The 22,162-nt window shown below is 47.8% G+C and overlaps 1 protein-coding gene across 5 annotated transcripts in view; it reads right to left on the bottom strand.

Moving 5' to 3' along the window:
• NTRK3 (neurotrophic receptor tyrosine kinase 3) overlaps positions 1-22,162 on the bottom strand; it is a 216,196-nt gene that overhangs the window by 30,869 nt on the left and 163,165 nt on the right. For all 5 annotated transcript variants that reach the window (XM_082005030.1, XM_082005029.1, XM_082005027.1 and 2 more), the window contains 3 exons: positions 11,624-11,754; positions 7,372-7,544; positions 1,523-1,766 (listed from right to left, as the gene is read on the bottom strand). In XM_082005030.1, the coding sequence (XP_081861156.1) occupies positions 1,523-1,766; positions 7,372-7,544; positions 11,624-11,754 (548 nt within the window). The remainder of the gene's footprint in view (positions 1-1,522; positions 1,767-7,371; positions 7,545-11,623; positions 11,755-22,162) is intronic.

Consider the following 22,162-nt stretch of genomic DNA (forward strand, 5'->3'; position numbering starts at 1 on the left):
TGGCCTATGGAGGTCTTCTCAATTGTCACTTTTTGTGGTTCCTCCCAGTGTTCACACAGCCACAGCAGTGAATCCTCCCCTTGCAGAGAGAGCTGTCGGTGCTGCAGGGACACAAGCTCGGCAGGGGTTGGGGTAGGTCTAACACAGCTGAAGGAAAGGAGCCAGGCAAGAATGCGGATAATCACATGGGCTGCTTCTCATTCTCCCCCTGGATCTTCTCTTCCCTGCTCACTCCTTCTTGAAGTTTCAATAGCAATGGGGCCTTAGTCACCTCTCTACTTTCTCTGCACCAAGACCTTTTCCAAACATGGGCTTTTGTGCTGCACAGTGAAGACTGGCTCCCTCACTGGTAGTTAAACTCAGTGATAAGCCAATGTCTTGGGCTTGGAGAGCTGATATGTCCCAGCAGAAATCTGACCACCTTTTCCTCCTCCCCAGTGCAGTTAACTCTACTTGGCAACTGCCTATCACACAAAGAAAACCTTCTAAATCAGATCAAGACTATAGGTCAACCCTTTCTTGGGTAGCTGATAGAAACCATCCTGAAAGCCAAACATCCATGTTGTAACCAGAAATAAACCAGCCTTACTCCAAGCATCAGGCTAGAAACGACTGCTCCTTAGCCTGAAAAGACTTTCCCTGCTAGTGGGTGGTCCAGCAACAAATGCCTGGTCCAGTGTGCTTCAAACTCTGCACATCACAGCTTCTCCTGTAGCTGAGGAAGGGTGAGAAACACGCTGTCTCCCCAGGGAGGCTGCCATCCTGCAGACAGGGCAGTGCAGACAGGTACAAAGGGAGTGTGCAAGACAAGGGGACAGTGCGAGCACAAATCACAGAAGAAAAGGCTGGAAAGGCATTCCTGACTCATTGAGTCTGTCCCCAGAGACGAGTGCAGGATTAGCCTCTGCCCTAAACCCAGGCATTTTTATCTAGTTGCTTCCTGAACTTCTTTAATGACAGGCCCTCAGCAACATACCACTGGCAAATTATTCCATTGTCTAAATGATGACCCTGCTGGAAAAAAGTGTTTTGAGGTCAAACCTAAATTGCCTATTATTTCCTCTTCCATATTTTGTGCACTTATCTGTCAGTCTTTCAGTTGCCTTTTCTCTAGGTCCCTGTATTAAGTTTCTTTAATCTAACACCAGAGGTCACAGCCTGTAGTCTTTGTCATCTCTTTGGATTACGTTTAATTTATCAATGTCTTTAAAAAACAGGGAGAAAAAATAGGAAGGAAGAATGGGATGACTTCAGAGCCATCCCAAAGCATGTGACTGTGTACTGGGGTATCACAGAGAGCTCTATGTGTAGGCATCTGCATGGATGTCTGAACTACAAGCACGCCCAGGACTGAAAAGGTGTGAGGACAGTGGTTCAGGGATGCCTGATCGACACCTTTGTGCATGTTTCAGTGAGGGAATAACCAAGTGAATGAGCCCAAGAGCTCCAAAAACTAATTTACTGTAACATTTCCTAGTCTCCCTTTGCTCTGAGCATCAAACTGCCGCTGGAGCTGCCTTACCCTGTAGTAATCAGTGCTGTAGACATCTCTTGACATCCCAAAGTCTCCAATCTTCACCAGCAGGTTGGCTCCGACCAAGCAGTTCCTGGTGGCCAGGTCTCTATGGACAAAGTGCTGGGAGGCAAGGTACACCATTCCAGAGGCGATCTGGCTAGCGATGTGGAGCATCTGGGATAGCCCTAGCTCCCCTTTGGCTTGTCGAGGCTGCCCATCCACGAGGATCATAGCATCTGGGCCATGTGCCCTATAGGGAGGAAGAAGCAAAAAGCATAGAGTTGGGTCTCAAAAGTGACCAGGAGATAGGAATCCCACACGGTCGCTCTTCCTGCTGGGATAGGGACTAGTCCCCGACTTGCCACTGTGAGGATGTGCACACAGCTCCAGTGGAAAAAGAAGTAAGAAAAGCTTAAGTGAACAGGAGGTTAGGGGAACATTTTGGTGGGTAAGTGGGTGCCATACCTCCTTCTCCTATCCTTACTCTTCTGCAAGCAAGCTCTTATGGCCGCAGATGGAGACAGACTGCCAGGACAGAGAGACCATTGGCTTGATGCAATATGGACATTCTCCACTGGCAAGACCTATGCAAAACTCATGAGCCTCCAGGTATTTACATATGTGCTCCAGTTAATTCTTACACCTTGGAAGCCTTCCCAGAGGTAGAGATATCACACCCTTTTCTTCTACAGCCATCATATTCTCGCTACCTAGTCTCTTTATTAATCCCAAACAGCTTCATCTCTTTCCTCCAAATGCCATATCACCAAACGACCTCCCCCTGATCAATACCAGTACAGCCAGAGATCACATAAAAGGTTTCAGAGGAACACTAGCAGCTTCATCCCTGGAAAATACCCTTTATACCCTAAGCTATCCCAGAGGTAACACAGGTATTGTAAACTGTGATGGCACGAGCAGAGGTGCAAAGGTTAGATCTGGATATCAGCAGATGCAGAGAACATCCCAGGCAACAAAAGGAAATATTTTGCTGAACCAAATGCATTGTAAACGCAGGACTGAAGGTCAGACTCATTCCTGTCCTGTCCCCTTTTTAGTCCCCTCCCTCGCTGTGTACCAAGCCTGTCTTTGCCGTGCTCCCTCTGTGGTGTCTCTTGCCTTGGTAGAGCTCACCCTGTGGTAGCCTGTGTGAAGGTGGAATAACAAAAGCCCGCATATTTAGGTAAAAGCAAGAGATTTGCTGTGACCTTCCTCCTGTGACTAAGATACAGTACAGTACTTCCTCCAAGGCTTTCATACTGTTCTCCTTGAAACGATTCTTGGCGTTTCACCCCTGTCATCAGCAGTAACCCCATAGACAACTAGCACAGTGAAATTGCACGTACAGAGCTTTCCTTCCTTCTTGACGTGGGACTGAATGACCCACAACAAAATCCAAACTGTTTCCCTCCTTTGTCTCTGTTCCCTAATGGCTCTGTTGGGTTTGATGGTGCACCAAAGGGATTAGCGTCCAGGCATTTGGGGCTCAACTGATAATTTTTTAAATGCCCTTGTCTTCAGCTACCTCCTGCTGCCCTACTGCTGGGAACACGGCTCTAAAGGTCCCCTCCTGGTAAAAAGAACAGCTGGAAGAGGAGAAGAACTCCAGAAATGAGTGCTGAGGAGCCAAGAGTGCTTTTTGGGAGCCACGAGTGGGTGATACTGCAGTGAACGTGGAATGAGCTGGCTGGGAGCAGCAGCGCGGGTGGCAGGGCTGGGGCTGCTGGAGGCATCTTGGAGGCGCATGGGCATGGTGGGAGCAGCAGCACACCAGAAGAACTGCTAAGGCAAGGAGGAGCTGCAGAAGAGTGTATGCAGAAATGACTGCTTGATGTCTTATTTAAACAGCCCACAGACAGGTTTACCCCAGTAAATTACCTGGTGGTGACAACAGATGTTGACAGCAGGTGAAGCTGAGCCAGGACTGAGCAGGTTAGCTAAAACCAGCAAAGCAGGACAAACAATAGCTTCTAAAACTGTGTTGGACAATTTGTAATAGTCATGCCTTGCAGCTACACCATATTTAGTTGCAGCTGATACCTGTTGTCATCAAAGGTAAACATTCCCAGGTGAGAAGTGAGGGATATATTACTATCTCATTACTGCCACATTTTTCAAATACAATAATGACCTCTAAAGAACTTCTATTTCACTGGTTCTTTATACATCCTGCTATATAGGACACATCTCTGTATGTCCTATATAATACGTACACCTCCCTCCCTTTCTCCATCCCACATGGTTATAGTCCAGAAGGAAGAAGTATCAACACACACGTGAGATTAACAGGAGGGATTTTAGTACATTCAGCTGCATCAAGAAGCCTGCAGGAAAAACAAGAGGGGTCTGCCCATCTCTTCTTGGGGAAAGGGGTTTAACTCAGCTTTACAGAAAAGCCATAAGACTGGGTGGAACCTCTGCTAAAGAACAGTTGGTGTTTTTTGCTATTATGGAGTGATGGAGGCTTTTGCCAACATGGGGAGGAAAATCACCCTTCTGGCTTCCTCTGCTGAAATTCCTCTTTCTGTCCCAAGACAGTCCCACTGTGGGGCTGCTCCACTGGAAGGACTGACAAAAAGACATCAGAACGACACAACTTTTCTAACAAAATCTATGGCCTTTTTGTGCTAACAGCAAATGGCAATAACATACTATAGACTGCAAAGAGGTTCAGTAACGGCAGCACGCAAATATCCCTACTTCAAATTTGCTGCTGCCACAGACAGAGAACAAAAGCTAAAAATCAAGTGACAGAAGGAAAGGGAAGAAGCGATGGAGGTATTTGGCAAGCAGAGAGGGAAGGTGGTTACCGCAGACCCCTGAGCAGCAGGTCTGTGTGCCGGGGAGCGCCCAGCCTTGCCATGCACACAACCTGCAGGCAGTCTCCAGCCCCTGCGTAGAGCAGCCCTAGGGATGCAGTGCTCCCTGGAGAGCAATGCCTGTATTTCTCCACGGCAGGATCTTTTCACTATCCCTTTTCCAACAGCCAGGACATCACGATCGCAGCCTCCCTCCGTGCGGGGGGACCACCAGCAATGGTCTTACACGCGGGGGCCCTGGGAGGCGTGTAGAGCCATCCCAGTACACGTCACCTCTAGCTCGGCTGGCAGGTGTTGATCCTAGTGCGTCCCCTTGCCACACCAGGCAATTTTACAGACCAGTAAAATTCTCTGTCTTCTCTGGGAAGCCCACAAAGGTCTAACAATGCTTAGGGGGATTTATTTATTTATTGTACTTTTTCTATAGCCTCTTCCATTTTACCACTTTTCCAATTTCTGCAGTTAAACTGGGCAAAGTCCACCTGAGTCTCTCTTACAGACTCCCAGCGTCCCTGGCCTCCAGTGCCTGGGAGCAACCGACTCCGGCTGTGGGCTTGGTGAACCATGCCACAATAAGAACTGCTGCTTGCTGAGGGATGCCAGGCACTCCCGCACCACCGACCCTCTCTGACCCCCTTGCAGCCCCCGTCCCCCAGAGTTTCCCACTGGCAGACAGCTGATCTGACAAACAAAGACCCCTTAGGTATTTTGAGTTCCCGTTTGCTGGGTATAAGCTCCTTTGTCCCAAAAGGCAGCTTCCTTTGGGACACAGAGGGATTTCACTGCCTATCACACACCAACATGCAGAGAAGGGAGCTCGTAGCTGCTCGCTCCATGGCTGCACGAGGAGGAAAAACTGGCAGCTAAATGCAGCTGGAAGATGTGAGGCTGCAGTCCTGGGGACCACACATCTGGAAAGCTTCTTTTCCTTCATAAAGGCCAAAGACAACACAAGAACGAGCTTTCTTCCCCAGCGAGACTGGGACAGGCCCTGGCCTCCCAGGGCATGAGTGTTTCTCAGACTCGTCCTGGGGCAAGGCTGGCATGTGGGGTGGGGGGTGCATGGCTTCAGCACGGTGTCAGCCTTAGGAGCACGCTGTTGTGTGAAGCAGTTCCACGAGGCATTGGCAGTGGGCACGAGCATCCCTCTGAGACGGCGAGAGAGCCTGTTTTGGACTGTGCTGTTTGGGAGATCAGTTAGAGCAGAGAGGCAGGTTGTGCCTCGGCTGTAATGTCTACCTCCTCTAGGGAGAATAAGGTTGCTGGTTCTGCCAGGAAAAAAGATGGGTCCATTTTCTGCTCTTCCTTGTGAAGCACTTCAAGAACACAGTCTCTCGTGCTCTTTTTTAGACTGCCTTGCTCCAGTCATGAGGCTGAGGCACTGTCCTTAACACTGCACCTCCAATCTGCGCTAAAACACCATTTCAGCCCAATGCGCGGTTTCATACTGGTAGGCAGGGTTTAGTCTGCTGCTGGCGGGAGGTTGCTGAGCCCCTGCAAGACGGTACCACAAGAGAAGCTCCCAGGGAAACCAAGGCTGCTCTCCCTTGAACGCAGGCCTGAGGAGCTCAGCAAAACTAGCATAGCATCAGTCTTCACTCATCCTACCTTGCCAAGGATGTCGTCTATCCAGAGCCTGAGACAGGGACTGAGCTATAAAATCCTGTTCAGTCTATCTACAAATATACCAAAATGAGGAGGGAAACCAATGCAGGGATGTTCCCAGCTCAGCCACTGCCCTGCGAACACCCCAAGGGAGCTGCAAACAGGTTGGCATTGCTTGGCCAGAGAAGAAACCTCTCGGGTCCTTCCCCATCAGGTGTAGGGAAGGTGCTCTTAGGTGCTCATAGGTGCTCTTCTGGTGTAGGTGATTGCTTAGAAATTAAAACGTCAGGGAAGGATCTGTGTTTCCTGGTCAGAAACTGACTGTGATGGTGGAAAAATAATCACTGAGTGTATCCCAACCCTAGATCTAGACCTGCTGTGCTCAAGCTTCTTGTTCCTGCTGCAATCATGTTCACACTTAGCAGTCAAAACAGGAAAATATCAAGGGTCCAATTTTCTAAATACTGGGAAATAAAACTACTAATTATTTCAAGAGGTAAGTACCACTCCACTTGCATGCAGGTTTCAGAGCATAATTTCTGTATCGTGGGAGAACAGCACCACAAACATCCTCCCACAGTTCCTCCCTGCCCCTCACCGCTGGTGGATTCAGGGCACACAAATGATCTGCCTCATGCTGATGAAATGGTTCAGTGATGACTGGGGGGGGGGAGTGTCCAGCAATCTGCACCTCTCTAGAGGCAGCAAAGGCAATTACGGCACTTCGTCAGGTCTTGCCTAGTTTCTTGAGTAGCATGGTGCCACAGGGTAGGATATTTGGTATATCTCAGTCAGGATCTCTGTCTGACGAGGACGAGGCTTAGGAAACAAGGACCAGGCACCACCTGAGGCTCCTCCAACAATTTCCAGGTCTTTTCTGAATATAGGAATGAGAACTAGAGATCAATAAATGCCCAGGTTACCAATCAGACCAAGGACTCCAAAAAGTCTCTCAAAGAAATATTTTGGTTCTTGTGCTATTGAACCAGAAGCTGGGTGACATGGGGAGTGATGGCTAGCAGCCTTCCTGCTTCAGCTGGGCATGGCTTTGCTGGGTGTATGGGACTCGGAGCTGCTGACAGCCATGGCTTCATGTCCTTCTAACCCCACAGGGCAGAGAGGGATTGCAGCCACGCTGCCTGCCGCTCCAAACTTGCTGGAGTGGGAGAAGAAAAGTTTGGTTTCCATAGCTCACAAGGATCACCCCTGTGACTACCTTAGAGGAAACGTTGGGGTAGGGCTAATAAAGCACCAAATCTGGTGAGGACCATTATCTCCTACAAGCTGTACTCAGAACAACGGGCTCTCATTACCCAGCCCACCAGCAGCCACATGGCAGTGGTGTCACTGGTGCACCACAGACCTATAACAAGACACACCAAGGCTGCAGAGGAGCTGTACAGTATCTCCCGCGCCCTCCTTCCCACGTACCTCAGGAATTTGTTCAGATCCCCGTGCTTCATGTACTCAAAGACCATGATGAGCGGGTCGCCATCACCACACACGCCGTAAAACTTGACGATGTGCTCGTGCTGCAGGTTGGTCAGCAGCTCTGCCTCCCTCTGGAAATCCTTGCGGGCTGCCAAGGTGGGGTCTTTCAGTGCCTGAAAGAAGGGGCACAGATACACACAGGGTGGGCTCAGGTCAGGGCAAAGCCAGAACAAGTGGGTCACAGCATCACAGAGGAGCTGCTGAGGGAGGGAGGGAAGAGGAACGGCTGCCACCAGCTGGGTGGCACTAGGAGGGCTGGCAGTAGGTGTCAGTGGCACCACCTCAGCATTTCATTCATGTAGTTACCGGCCCGGCAGGTTCCCCAACTCATTTCCCAGGCAGCAGCAAACAAGCCTCAGAGGGTAATAGCTTCCAATTATTCCCAGCTTGGGCAGGATTTGTACTGGTGACCTAGGGGTGAATGGCTTCATATCTCATTATTATTAAATTCCTGAGCCGTCCAGTCCTTGCTATCTGTCTTTTATTTTGAAATAGCTGACTATACTGCCTTTATTCAGAAGACGGATTTGCCTGGCTGTGCAGTTATTGTGTGGATTTTTCAAACTGCCTCTGAAGAAGGACACTGTCAAGTCTTTTCTCATAATTTTTAAAATCATGTTTTTATTCCCTGCTGTTTATAACAGCTCCCCTGGCAGACTGATGCTGAAATTGGTACCCTTGTTGAGAATATCTCATCTTCCACCTTTGAGCACACCACTTTGCTGTTGCAGGGCAGCTTGCATGCTCCAGGCTGTGTGGACCAGCCTGACATTGCAGGGTTGCTATGAAGATGTTGCTGTGGGTGCAGCCAGCGATCAGAGAGGGTTCCCCAGGGTTGGAGGCCACTTGTTCATACATTATTGTGCAGTTGCATCGGAGAGGTAGTTTGAAAGCAGCATGTTGTCATCACAGGGTATCAAGGGAGGGCTCTTCCATGAGCACTTAGTAAAAAAGTTGAAGTCCAGAACATTTGACAAGATAGAATGGTCACAAGAATCAGCATGGTCTCTGCAAACATTTAAGGGAACAAAGAGGCAATTCCAGATTTGAGTTGTTGGGTGTCAGTTATATTCTCCCCATCCTCCACATGCCAGGACTCTTTAGTACCACTTCTGGCTTTAACTGTGCAGCCTAAAGGGGACTGAAAAGGATTCAAGGCAACTTGATTCAATCCGATGTGCACCAGCTCCCCTCAGCCATGGGGAACTTAGGTAGCTCTCCCCTTACCCACACACAAATACGCCTGCCCCCACGCCTTGAATCTCCCCAAGCTGACAAGAGAGGTGGCAGCAGGTGCGGGCTCCAATTTATGTCTAAAAGGGGATGTTAAGCATCAGAAAGCTGTGCACAGGGGAAGGGGTTGAACGTGCTGCTAACGCGCCTCTGGCTGGTCCCCGGCGCTGCTGGGTGCAATGCCATGCGCAGCAAAGCAGCGAGAAGCTGTTTTTCCCCTTGGAGCACATTTCCTGCAAGGTTTTTACCCAAGCCTTAGGACACTGCTTCATCTCCTTCTTCTGCCCCCAAACTGCTAGTCACATGGCATAATTTTATTTTAATTCTGTGTCCTCTGGGATAGCTTGACTAGAGATATTTAGATGGATGTTAGTTACACTGTGCAGATGGCAAAGCATCCATCCTTATCTCAGGCACCCAATTACTTTTAGTCATTTCATATCTTCATAATGTTGATGCTAGTTCATGTTACCCTATTTTTCCCCAGGAAAACAGTCCCCTCCCCCTCTTTTCTCCCTCTTTTCCTGTAGTTGCATGTAGTATTCCAAACTGCAGTGAGTTTAGGTATCCTCTCCTCCACACGCAATCATTTCTACAAGGTGTTAGGACTGTAACTTTGTAAATATCATACACCAAAAAAAAAAAAAAAAGATATTAAAACCCCGCATTACTAAGGTTGCACAGCCAAGCATTTAGAAATGAGGGAAACAGGAGCTGGAAGTGGTGGAACAAGGAATGAAGACTGAGACCGGAGGAAGAGAAGGGAAGTCTCACCAAAACCACTGAAATGCTTCCCCTGGGAAGGTTTGGGGTGGATTATATTTGTGCCTTCAGCACATGATTCCTACATGACATCCAGCAAGTCACTCAGCACCTGCAGGTTGCAGCCGTTGTCATGAATTGTCATTTGTTCCAACATTAGCTGGGAAATCCCCTCTCACGTGGCATCGGAGCCAGGTCTGCGCAAGCAGACACGTGTTTACTGCAGCAGCGGGGCTCAATATGGGTCTGGTGCCTGTTGCCTGTGGGGCTGGGAAGGCAGGTCAGTAACTCCATCCTCCACCTAAGTGGATGCTTTCAGCTCAGTTTCTCTGCTTCTCCATCTGCCCTCTGCAAAACGGGGATGATACAACGCCAGCACCTCGCCGTGAGGCTGTGCGGAGGAGTGCGCTCACACCTCGGGAGCTCTCAGACACAGGAGTGATCACCACAATGAAAGAAGCCCATAGAGAAATGAAAAATACCTGTTCAGAGGACTTGCCCTGAATACCAACCCCTCCAGCATTTCTAGTACTTGACTTCTTTGTAACCTCAACGTTCTTTGCTGAATATAGTTTTTGTGCATTTCTTAGGATGTTTTTAGAAGCAAGCTGAATAAAACAGGAAGCTTGTCCATGCCATCACATCAAAACTCAGCTTATCTGCGGGGCTGCAACCTTTAGATCTGCTGAAAATATGAGTGCATTTAACCGAGTGAGTAACACAGCCACTTTCTCTGGCCCTGGGAAGGAGTCCCTGAGAGCAGAAACAGACTCTGGGCTGGGGGCTCAGCTGCCCTAACCAGCGTGTCCTGCTGCTGCCCCGAGCTGCAGGGACCAGGGAGGTAGTTCTCAGCCTCCACCGAGAGTGTGAGACCTTCAGGAAATGCAGCCAAATCTCAACTTAATATGTAAAGCCTTTTTTTCTTTCCTTTTTTTTTTTTCCCCCTAAGACTTATAATGTGGCCCAAATTATGGGGATTTTTCCCTGCCTTCCTTGCTCCCCCGAGCTGGCAAGAAGCCAGATTTTCAAGGCCCTGCTCCGAAGCTGGATCTGTATGATCTTGCAGGATGAAAGGCACTCTGGAGATGTAAGCTCACAGTAGCAATTAACAGAAACAAGTTCGGACGCTGTTTCTGCCTACATGCAAATGAAACTCAGAGAGACTTAAGAGACGGGATCGCGTAAGGGATGGCTGACACTGATAGGCAGGTACCAGCCATATAATCAGGCAATTAATCATACGGGTAACTGTGCTACCTCAGCTTTAACCTGTCTCAGAGGTGAAAGGTGCAATCTTGCAGTTCACGGCCGGAGCATAAGGGGACAAATGAGCTAAAGAACAAAGGCTTGAACTGCCAGTGATTAAAACAACTCTCAAGTAACCAGATGCCTCCAGCATCCTGGAGAGCGGGCTGGAACCTTTCTCCCTGTAGAGCATTGGTTCAAATGTAGATCTTCTTCCAAGAATTTAGGAGGCATCAATTAACTCCTGGGGATTAGACTACGTGTGTCTGCCAGCTGGTGCCACTTGAGAGGAGAGCACATTTCTGCACTGAATGGTCTTCTCTGCCCAAAGCCACACTGATGGGGCACAGCTCACATGGGGACCTTCACAAGCATGCAAAGAGCACGGCACAAGCCAAGCTGAACCTGTGTCGGCTCAAAATCACCAAAACAGGAGTGACCTGTGGCTAGGCAAGCAGGAGCTGAGTGGAGCTGAGCCGAGTTGCTTTTGCCCATCCTGCAGCAAATTGATCCCAGCAAATTGATTAGTTGCGCTTAGCTTTCAAGTGCTCGTTTTTGCTGAGGCCCTTTTTTGATTCAGCTTCTGCATGTTCCACAAGTAGATAAAATCCGGAACGAGAAAGGCCCCGCTCCCTCAGGGAGGGAAGGTGGGCTCCACGCTGCGCTGCTGCAGCTGCACGGGAGCTGACAGCTTCCAGACCAGCTTCTCCTCCCCGGCTGCCTCCTGGCCGCGTCGGCAGGAAGAGAGGCTTTGGCACTGGTAAGAATAGACAACCTTGAAGCGAAACACTGAAACTTTGTGTGACTAAGTGGATTTACCACAATCTCCAGCATCAGATAAATCTCCGCCCCTGGCCTCCAGCCCTCCCCTGATGCCCTTTCCCACGCAGGCTCATCCAGCCTCGCCGGCCAGCCCCTGCCATACTCTCTGCCATTCACCCTTGGGATTTACCTTCACTGCCACCAGCATTTTGTCGTTGGTGGGGCTGAGGTTGTAACACTCGGCCAAGAACACCTTCCCAAAGGCACCTTCTCCCAGCTCCCTCTTCAAAACGATGTCTCTCCTCTTAATATGCTGGACATCTGTTAGAGGGAGGGGAGGAAGAGGGAGAGGGTTGAGGGAAGAATGAATGAGGGTTAATTCAGGGAATGGAAAACAACTAATTCAATTTTCTAGCAAGCTGCAAAGGATCTGAAATTGCTTTACAAAAATATCTACAGGGATCTTTTTACCCACCCCCGGAACACAGCCATCTCTGGGATGGACCTAGTCTCATGCAAAACATCTGCAAGGAAAGTACTTCAGTTTTATCATGTTCTCACTACAAGCTCATGGCAAGCTTGCCCTCAGGGAAAGGAACATTTGGGGCAAAATCTGCTACAAAGACCTGAATCTCTTTGGAATGATCCTGGAAATAATTCTTCTCCTGTGAGGCGTAGCAAAGGTCCCATACTTTTGATGCCAGGCCAGGCGAGATTAGAAGGTCCTGTTGAGTTTTGCATTTCAATCAGGATCAGTTTAAGCCCAAACTCAGGCAGATTTTTGAGGCTGAACCTTGGCGAGTCAAATCGTTCCCTAGGGTAGGAGGACCACCGACCCCCATGCACCTTAGGGCACTAGCAGGACCCGGCTGGAAGTGCCGAGCACTGCCCTGCAGCAAGACCCTGACCCTGCAGCCATCTCCTGTGCGATTCTTCCCTCAGAAACAAGGTCACCCCAGGATAAAGTCACTGGCACAACAGACAAACTCAACCCACTAGTTTCAATGATGCTTTCCACTGACATTTAGGATGGCGAAGACTGACAGATAATAGCAACTGAGGTTTCGAGAAGACTCAAACGAGCAACAGCTATTAATTTAAGAAAGGTGCAGAGGCTTATGAAGATTGGTCTGCTCAGCTAACAGGGTCATTCATAAGGGTTAGATCTACCCAGGTACTAGGCACCTACAAGGGTAGATAAGTGACTAGCAGGATCTCCACAAATGCTGGGTCAAGATTAAATGTTACTGGTTGCGAGGAGAGCTGGGGGTCTCCATACTCTCCTTTGGGGACAACACTAGGGTACAGCTACTTCCTGCCAAAGCTCTAAGCACCTTTCTGGCATCATAGCACCCATACAGCTCCTCTGGCAACACAAAGAGGCTTTTTTTAATGCCCAGAACGAACTGCGGAAACAGCTAGAGATGCACAGCCACTTCTCTAAACTGCCTTTCATTGGACCTCACTGCCTCCTTTGAGAACTGTGGTAGCACAGACCCCCCAGCTTCAGCCTGATAGTCTTGGCAGGGCAGTAAGAGCTACACACTCTTCTCCAGTGCTTGGTGAGGAAAAGCTGATGTATTAGAGGTCTTCTCAAGCAGAAGCATTAAATGGGACAGTGCCTTCTTCCCACTCCTACCCTGGGGCATTCATAACTTGGCCCTGTACCTGCTTGCTCGCAAACTGGACTGCTTTTGAGTTTTTTTCATCTCTTCCATGCGCCACTGCTGCTGTAGGGTATGCACCCCTTAGCTCAGATGCATTTCCCGTGGGGCACTGCAGATGCAGGAGGTGGAGGTGACTAACACCGAGTTTCAAACTGGCTGCAGGGAAGCATCACTAACAGCCATCACCGTCTGCCACCAACTCCTACCATCCAGGCAGGCGAGTAGGCACCTGTATCGACCCAGGAGAGCACATGCCCCTGGGTAGGGGCAACGTAGGTACCACTTAATGCATCAACAAGCCAATGGATTGGAAGACTAACAGCCTAATGGCTTTCATACAATTAAGCTTTCTAATTAGGAGCTCACAGGCAGGTTTAAGGAACTGCCATCTCTGGCCCTTTTGCTTGTTTGGGAAGATGGATGCTGCGAGATCGCATAAGCAATGGGCCTTGTAATGAGCGATGCCTCTATAGAGAATCCCATTGACCTTTTCATTAATTGTTCAATAGACTGAAAACTGTTAGTTACCAATATTAATAATATTAGTAACATTAAGGCACAGGATGGTAGGTGCATCTAAAATTACTTTTGTTTTAAATCTGCAGTGACAGCCAGGGAGAACAAATCACATGTGGACTTTGCCTTCTCCACCTGGTTTAGTTGAGTGTTTTAGGAGTATCTTGAGAAATCTGAAATATTATGTGTTGAAATGTTAAGTGATGCACTTGGGTGAGGAAAGTCCCAATCTAAGAAAAGCATAAATGGCACCAATTTACTTAATAGAGGACAAGGGGTTTTTTTCCTCTTTCTCTTGGCAAGCATTTCTATAGCACTCATCACCACAGTACCTAGGATTTGCTGTATTGACAAACCATGTATTTGAATTCTTGGTCTCCTGAATAGCAGCAGTCAAGAAAGCTGCAGGGAAATGATCTTGTATTAACAGGAGCCCAAGGACACTTTAAAAAACTCATAATCCCAACAGAAATGTAGCAATTGCAATCCAATTGCCCCATTTGATATCAGATAAAGTTAAAAAGGAAACTGTCTCAGAATAACCAGCGATACTATTTGAGATTATTTACACTTCTGATGAGTAAGTGGTAACATCATGAGAACTGAACCAAACCTCTCTTTCTGAATTCCCCAGGGTCTTGTCCAAAATTTTCAGCTTCCAATTCCTCCTCCCAACAACATCTTAATAAACGGTCAGACGTTGCTGAGAGCCAGCATCCAGACTGTGTAATTACATCTACATTATTAAAATAATATGCCATCTATCTTCAAGACTAGATTTTACAGAAAATTGTTAGGGTCACCTGAAAAGCTTCAGGAAAAATTTATATGAAGAATTTAAGGACATATTGTGGCAGAGGGAGTTGAATTGAGGGAGGAACAATCCTTTTGAAGTAGTGTACTCACGTAGCACTGCTGGATTTAAAGTAAACTTGCATGTTTATAAAAAAAAAGTGGTTCATGAAGTTAAGTAGTTTAACAGCAACTGGACAATCTTAATGTAGAGTCAGAAAAGTACTTTTGCTGATCACAATTCCTCTCAACCTCAAACGGCCATAAATTTTGCTTCACAGTATTTTAGGCACAAATGGAATAATAAGTGATGTATAATAAATTGCTTTTTCACGTGCTGTAGGCTTAAAATACGGAGGTTTACATGAAATTCTTCCATTCGCAGTGAGATCAGCACTATGATTAATTCTACATTACCATTAAATATGGGCTTTAAACATAAAGCAATGACAAACCATGCCGGCACTGTGCAAATGGCCGTGTTATTGTGCTAACCTTGCATCTCTGCTCGTCTGTCCTGGCTGTAACTCACAGGGAAGGCCGAGGAGCCATGAAAGATGCTGTGCTGCAAGGGCACCTGGGAGGTTCATCTGCATAAATCTGTTTACCTCCTCCTGGAGAAAGCTGAGCCCTGTCTGATAAACAGCTGCTGTGTATTTGTTTTAGGCAGGCAGTGGTGTGCTAATCTGTCTCGGCTGCGTTGCAGTCAGCCCTGCCGACAAGGTGGATGCAAACTGGCTTCCCCTAAGTACCACTCTTTTTTTTTTTTCTTCCCTCCCCCTGTACCATTAACTTATACAAACAAGCCAACAAGACAATTCAAAAGAAGAATCTGTGCAGGAACCACAGTAAGACCTGACAGGAAAATAACCAGACTTGACAGCGTGATGGGAAGTCATTCAAGGCCGTGCTGTATCTACAGGAAGGATGTGAGTGCACAACACTGAAGTAATTCCAGTTTTAAATGAAACATCTTGCAGTCCTTGTTTTGGGATTACTCTGTTGCTGCACGACACAGAAGGAGAGTTGGGCAGATTCCCCACCTTCCTTCTTGTCCATCAAGATTTGACACATGGAGAAAGTGTTTCAAGCTCTTGCCTTCACTGTTCTGAACAACACATGAACCACATCGGAAAACACTCGACCTGCAGCTGGTTGGAAATGCCCCATGACTTCAGTTCAGTGATGGTAGCAGGTGGGTAAGCAAGAGTCTTAGCAAGAGGGTAAGTCTGCGACACTGCACTCACCTTTACAAATTGTCTCCAGAGCAGAAAGCTTTCCTTTCCTCTGGAAAAGTCAAGGCAGAGGGTTGTGGCTTTGGATCCGCGGTGCGATCTTACCTAAACCTCCTTTTGTAGGACGGCTGACTTGATCTGTGCTTACAGTGCACTCAGTCAGAAAAGTGGCTGTCTAAAAACAGCAACTTCTTCCTCCCCATATTTGCTCCCATGTATGCCTTAGTCATGTCTGCTCCTCTTCTCAACACAAACATATTTTAGTTTGCTAATCTTGCAAACCCAGCACAGCGATGGGACATACGGGAAGAAGAGGGAGCAAAATTAATTCTGCTTTTCTTATACATCAATCCACCATGTCCTGATGGGTCACTTCTGCACTGGCTCTTAGGATGGACCCTGGAAAAGCCAGGACTTTTTAGTTTAAATCACTGATTCATCCATCTTTTACACTCATATTGCAGAATCTCTCTTGCTTGTGACAAGGTCATGGCAAAAAGATCCAGACTCAACCTCCAAATCCCAGGTAGAGCATACAGAGCTGGTAACAGACTGTGTGAGACGAAAACACCCTTTTTCTAATAACCATCACATCTCAATCATATGAGCAGAAATTGGGAAGCTGCATGGATACATTTCATGAATCTAATTTTCCAATTATTGTCTTGTTTCCAAATCAGTCCTGGGGGTCAGGTGATGAAGAGGTGGGTACAATGACACTGCAAATTTTGCATTTCAGATTCCCATCACAGCCAGCATCCTTAAAACCAGGGTTTGATAATACTCTCGAAGCCTGGATGCACATGATGAAGTGTTTGGACACAGATGACTACAGTGGGAGGTAAATGGACAAATCAACCTCCAAACAGAGTAAACCACGAGCAGTGCCAGTACTTAAGTTACAGCAAAATGCAAAACTACTTCTTAAGCTGGATCATTTACACCAGGTCTGAAATTAATTCCGCACATCTTCTTTCAAACTCCCAAACAGTGGTCCATCTGTATTTCTAGTGGGTTTCCTGTCCTCAGACTCTTAATTCACAAACAACATGTAGCTCACTGGCAAAACAGAGCAAAACTACGGAAATCTTTCCTTTTACTTTTGCCACCCTCTATCAGCAGCTTTCTCTTCCAACCGAGAAAAGACCGATACCAATTTTCTGTTGGTTTCTTTTCTCCTCTACGCGTGGCACTGTTCTTCTGGAGGTAGGTCCTTTCCTGCACCTCTCCATCACCCTTAGCTTTGTCACTTCATGCCATTTCTTCTTCTTTTCTATTTCTTGCCCCTCTTGCTGTTCAATCCCCGTTTTAAAACCAACTTCTTTTAGATGTGTTTCTAGGGTATCCTGATTTGAGTCTGATCCTGGGCTCTTTGTGGTAATGGCCTTGATTTTCATAAGCTTCTAAAGCCTCATTTGCATCAACAGCACTTTATAAATGATAACAACAATGACAGTAGCAGCTGAGTCATTTGCTCTAACAGCTAATTTATGCCAGAGTTGTCTCTTTTTTTCTTTACACTAAGTTGTCCACAAAAAGGTAGCAAAGTTCTCGGTCAATATGATACATTCACTTCTTTCTTGACTCACTGCTAAAATAATTCGTATGAATAAACTCTGCATAGCTTCCCTGCTCTGTGACAAATAAAATCAAATAAACAAAACTTACAATTTACACTGGAAATCTTGTCTTTAAGACATGTGACTACCAAACAGAGTGCCTTTCATGTCAGGCAGTCAGTTGCAACCTGGATGTCAACCAAATGTGTTGATGAGTTACCCAATGTACCTGATCAGAGCAAAGTGTACAGATCGGGTAGGACCAGATCAAAAAGCCTTGCTGCTGGAGGGCTGATAAGTCATTCCCTCACAGACCTGTCTCATAGTGAGAGAAGATAATGCATAGGCTAGCTGCACAGAGTCTGAGTCTCCCTCCTGGCTTGGTGCAAATCCATCAAAGTCAATGAAGGATATTGATTTCAATCGCGGACCACTGTGAAATACACATAAACAAAGGGAGAATAAGTCCCATAGAATTTGAAAAAATAGAGACATAACCAGGCTGTTTCTTAGCTCCGTATGGACTCCAAGTAGGTAGCCCTCCACTTCTGGTGGCTTCTCTCTCGGCTCTGACATAAGCCACCTCTGGGAAGAGGCCCAGATACAGTCTTTGGCAGCTCGGCGCTATGCCCAGATGCTGGTTCTTTGCCAGCTTCCTCTGCTAAGGCACCCTTCAAGGACTCAGCTTCAAAAAAGTCATGATTATAAGCACCAAGCAGTTCTGACACTCATTTCAAAGAGACCCCAAATCATGGAGGTTTATGTAAACGATATCTGAATCTCTGGGAACTTCATGGAGCTGGCACAGTCCTTGGCTGAACCACCTGGGCTCCAACACATGGACACACCAAGGTCCTTCCCTCCCCCTTCTTTGCAGGCCATATGGACAAGACCACCTCACTCAGACCTTCCTCTTCACTTTGGGGGCAGTATTTCAATCTTACTGATTCTGCATGACAGCAGTGTCCATACAGAAAAATAGAGACTTTCTCACATCTTCCATCCATCCTTGATGCAACCTGAAATGCAAAGGATGCTCTCCCTTTTACTGTGTTACCCCCCTCTTTGCATCCCTTCTCAAGCTTTTCAATCTCCAGCAAACCAATATAGTCATTGGCTTCACAGCCTCTCTTCAGACTGTTTTTGATGTCTTGTATCTTACCAAGATGCTGGCAACTTGCTTCCAGGCAGCCCTTGGTGCCTGACTATATATTACATAAACAAACAGTCGTGATCATACCGTTTCATAAAGACCTTAAAAGACAACAACTTTATGTTTCTGCAGTTCCTTGCATTTTCTTACCATTCCCTTCATTCCTCGGGCGCAGCCACAAGGCATGAGTGCAGGTCCCAGGTGTGAAGGAGGCATTATTGCCCAGCTGACCCAGCAGAGCCAGAGCTAAATGCTGTACATGCTACTAAATGGACCTTGGTAAAAAATAGCTGGCCTTGACACATTTAGCTGGACAATCTGACGTTCAGTGTAACCAAGCTCAAGAAAAGAGGAGAACAGAGGAGCAACCTCTGCAAGCCAGACTCTGATGTTTTGAAAATACCTTACGTCGACCACTTCCAAGCATACCTCCAGCAACTAGGACATCATCAGCTCCTCTGGCTTTTGCTGCTGTTATGCTCTCCACCATAGCAGGTGGAGAGGAAGCCCTGACCCCAAGGGCTGCCTTTCACTCGCCAGCTAACTCCAGCCAGCCTTGATTCGAGGGAGAGCCGCGTTCCTGCAAACAGCCCTCAAGCTCCACAGCGTGATTTGATTAGCGGCACGGAGCGACTGGATTAGCGCCTGCTGAGCTGCCGTAACTTGAGCTGCTGCATCTCCGCTGCAGCATCGGCTCCGGTATCAGCCACACAGCAACCGCCGGCAACGCCTGTCTACGTGTACAGTGCTCCTGGAGCTAAAGGTGAGCGTAAAGGGAGTGTGTGTCCACGCGTGTAAAGGAGCAGACAGAAAGGCAAAGCGCAATCACTCCATAAACCAACAACTCAGCAGATGCAAGCCCAAAGAGTGCCAGAATCCCTCACCACATCACTCTCAAAACCATTTGGAAGCAGGTGACATTACCTGGTGTGACATACCTGCAAAGTTTAAACCCAAACCAAAGCAAACCTTCATTTTCTTCATGAAAAAAAAATCTGAAAAATAATAATGTTAGAATGTGGTTGGCACCATCCCATAAACACTTTTTAAGCAAAAACTTGTCACAGCTTAAACCTATGAAAACAAAACATGATTTCAAGCTCTTCTCATCTGTTTCAGTCCCATTAATCTGAGTACAAACCACTTCTTAGTAATTATTTTATGAAGAGAGCATTATAAAGTGTCCCATGGTTACTGGGTGCTGAGCAGTCTCAGCTGGGATGCACAACATCAGAGTCCTGCAGAAGCACAGCCATCCTGGGGAGAACCCAAAAGAGAGAAACTGCGGCAAAAGGAATGGTCCTGTCATCACCCCCAGCAAATGTTTGGCAATGACTAGAGCAAGAAGGAAAGGACGCCTCCAGCACAGCTGGGCCTTGCACGGCAGTGGGCTCTTGCCTTTAAGACAACATCCACCTTCTCCTCTTTCTGCAGGTATGTGACTTGCTATAATTACTCAAGCAAGAGCTCATCGTATCAACAGGACACTTCCTTGATCCAACAAAGTAAATCCCTTCACCTATGCTTCAATGGTTAAAATACCCTTTAGTATAGAGATCTGGAAGACTTCCTAAAGGAAATCTGATGTTTGCAAGGTTCCCTGCAGCTGCTGGGATCAGGGTTCGGGACCAGGCACCCTGCTGTAAGAGGGGTCCCAGTTGTGCCCTGACCCTCTGCAGCAGTACCATCATCTCCCACACCCTCTCAAATAATTCCTGGCTGACACTAAGCTGCAAAGCCAAACTGCCTCTCCAGCTTCAGCAGTCTGTCTCCTTAGACATCCAGCACCAGCTTCACATCCCGAGAGGACACTCGGGCTCTGCCTTTTACGTACAAGAGTTAACTACACAACTGGGCTCTTCTGAGGAGGAAGGCTAAGCCCGGCAGGAGGCAGGTAGAGGAAGGACCGGAGTGGGCTGCAGAGGTCTTTGCATTGGGCAAAATGCCCAAGAGCCCCGTGGCAACGTACCATACAAGGGACCTTCCACAAAGGATCCTCCTCACCAACTCAGTGGTACACTCCAGCAGCTCTTGGACACAGGGATTGGGATTCTTGGCAGGGTGGGAGGAAAAGGAAAAGAGAGAGGGGAAGAGAGTCTTCCTGGTGAACGTGTTTTCTTTCCACCAGCCAGGCCCCTAGGTCCCCTAGTGCCAAAGCACTCGAAATAAAACATTAATTCAATACCACACATTTAATTACACATTATTTGAAAGTGAATTTATTTAACGGAGGAAAATAGTCTTCAGAGAGCATCTGCCTCCCTCAGACTCATGTGTCTGTAGGGAGGGGGCTTGGAGAGGAGATAGGAGGAATAATGGTTTGTTTTACAACAGCAGCTATTGCTGTTCAGCTCATCCCTTCAAAAGAGGAGATTTTAAAGAGATAGAGTTGTGTTTTGCAGGAACTTACCAGCTGATTTGATTTTCCAGCTAGTTTTCACTTGATTGGAAAACACTGCTGCAGACAGATATCACTTGTCTTTCTCTTTTATTATTTTTCCGAGGGAAGGGAGGGATTACTGGTGGAGGGATGGAGGAGGATTGGCTGCCCCTTGAGGGACCACACAGTAGTGAGATTTCAGGCTTAAGGCTTTAACAATGCAGTAATCAGACACATAAGAGCATCCTACTGCCGAGACGGAAAATCACAAGAAAGCTGGAAGCGACCAGGTCTCAGCAGCAGCCTCGCGGCTTTGAGACCATCTCCCAGCAGGAACGCAGAGGCTTACCTTCTGCCCCCGAGGTCTCAGAGCCTCTTGGCTATCGGCTCCCCCAGCCTGCGAGTTCACTGCCAGGGCTCTGCCTCCTCCAGCAGGGCCAGAAGCCAGGCAGCTCCTGCTTTCAGGCAGCATCGAGCCTCGTATTTCTCCAGTCAGAGCTCCACCGCAGAGAGGTGGGGACCGGCTCCAGTACCTGGCATGGGCAGCAGCCCTTCCTCGCCTGCCTGTGAATCACGCTGAGCTGCTGCAAGGCCAGAAAGGAGCTGCTGGGTCCTCTGTAGGAAGGAGTTTGCTCTCAGTAAACTCAGCCTGAGCTTTCGCCTTTGCTATCCCCTGGGCTTTGGCACCAGCAGGAGGATGTCACTCAGGGCTGGGTTAACTGGCTTATGCCACCACATGAGCCTTTCTCCCAACCCTCATCCCTGCACTGGGTCTTCCTCCCGCTCCTTAATTTGGGAGCAGCACCAAAAAACTCCCTTACCTCTGCAACAGCCTTGATTAGACTGCAATCCCCACCTGGAGCAACAGGCAGACACAAAAGTGTGCTGTGCGTCGTGGCTGCTAGCACCCAGTGCTCCCTCCAACAGGTTACCGGAGAGCTCAGCCCACAGCGGGGCACGACTCTGACCGACACACTTCCCACGGTCAATCTACTACCCTTTTCGGCCTCATCAGCCAGACCCTGCTGGTGCCATCCTGGTCCCAGCAGTCAACCTCGGAGCCCTGCTGCAGTTTGCTTGCACACCCAGGTAGATTTTGTAGCACTGGGTTCAGGTCAGAGTGTTAACCTTTTCCTTGCAATTTTGAGGATTTAGGAGGTTTTGATACTATTGTTTCAATGTTGTTCAGCCTCTGGCCTGATCCATGGTTTGAAGGACCTAGCCACAGGCATATGCTGCTTCTGCCTATTCCAACTCTGCTGTCACTGTCTTCCTAACAGCTTCCGATCTTAATGTGCCCCCAGTATAAATGCTAAAAAATTCCAGATATATTGAATATGTTCTGGGGACTACGTGACTATCAGAAGTGTGGCATTAAAGAAAGACGTATGGTTTGGAAGTGGTTCGAGTGCCGAATGACAGCTGTG

Source organism: Phaethon aethereus (assembly GCF_964289735.1).
Source record: "Phaethon aethereus genome assembly, chromosome: 12".
NCBI lineage: Eukaryota > Metazoa > Chordata > Aves > Phaethontiformes > Phaethontidae > Phaethon > Phaethon aethereus.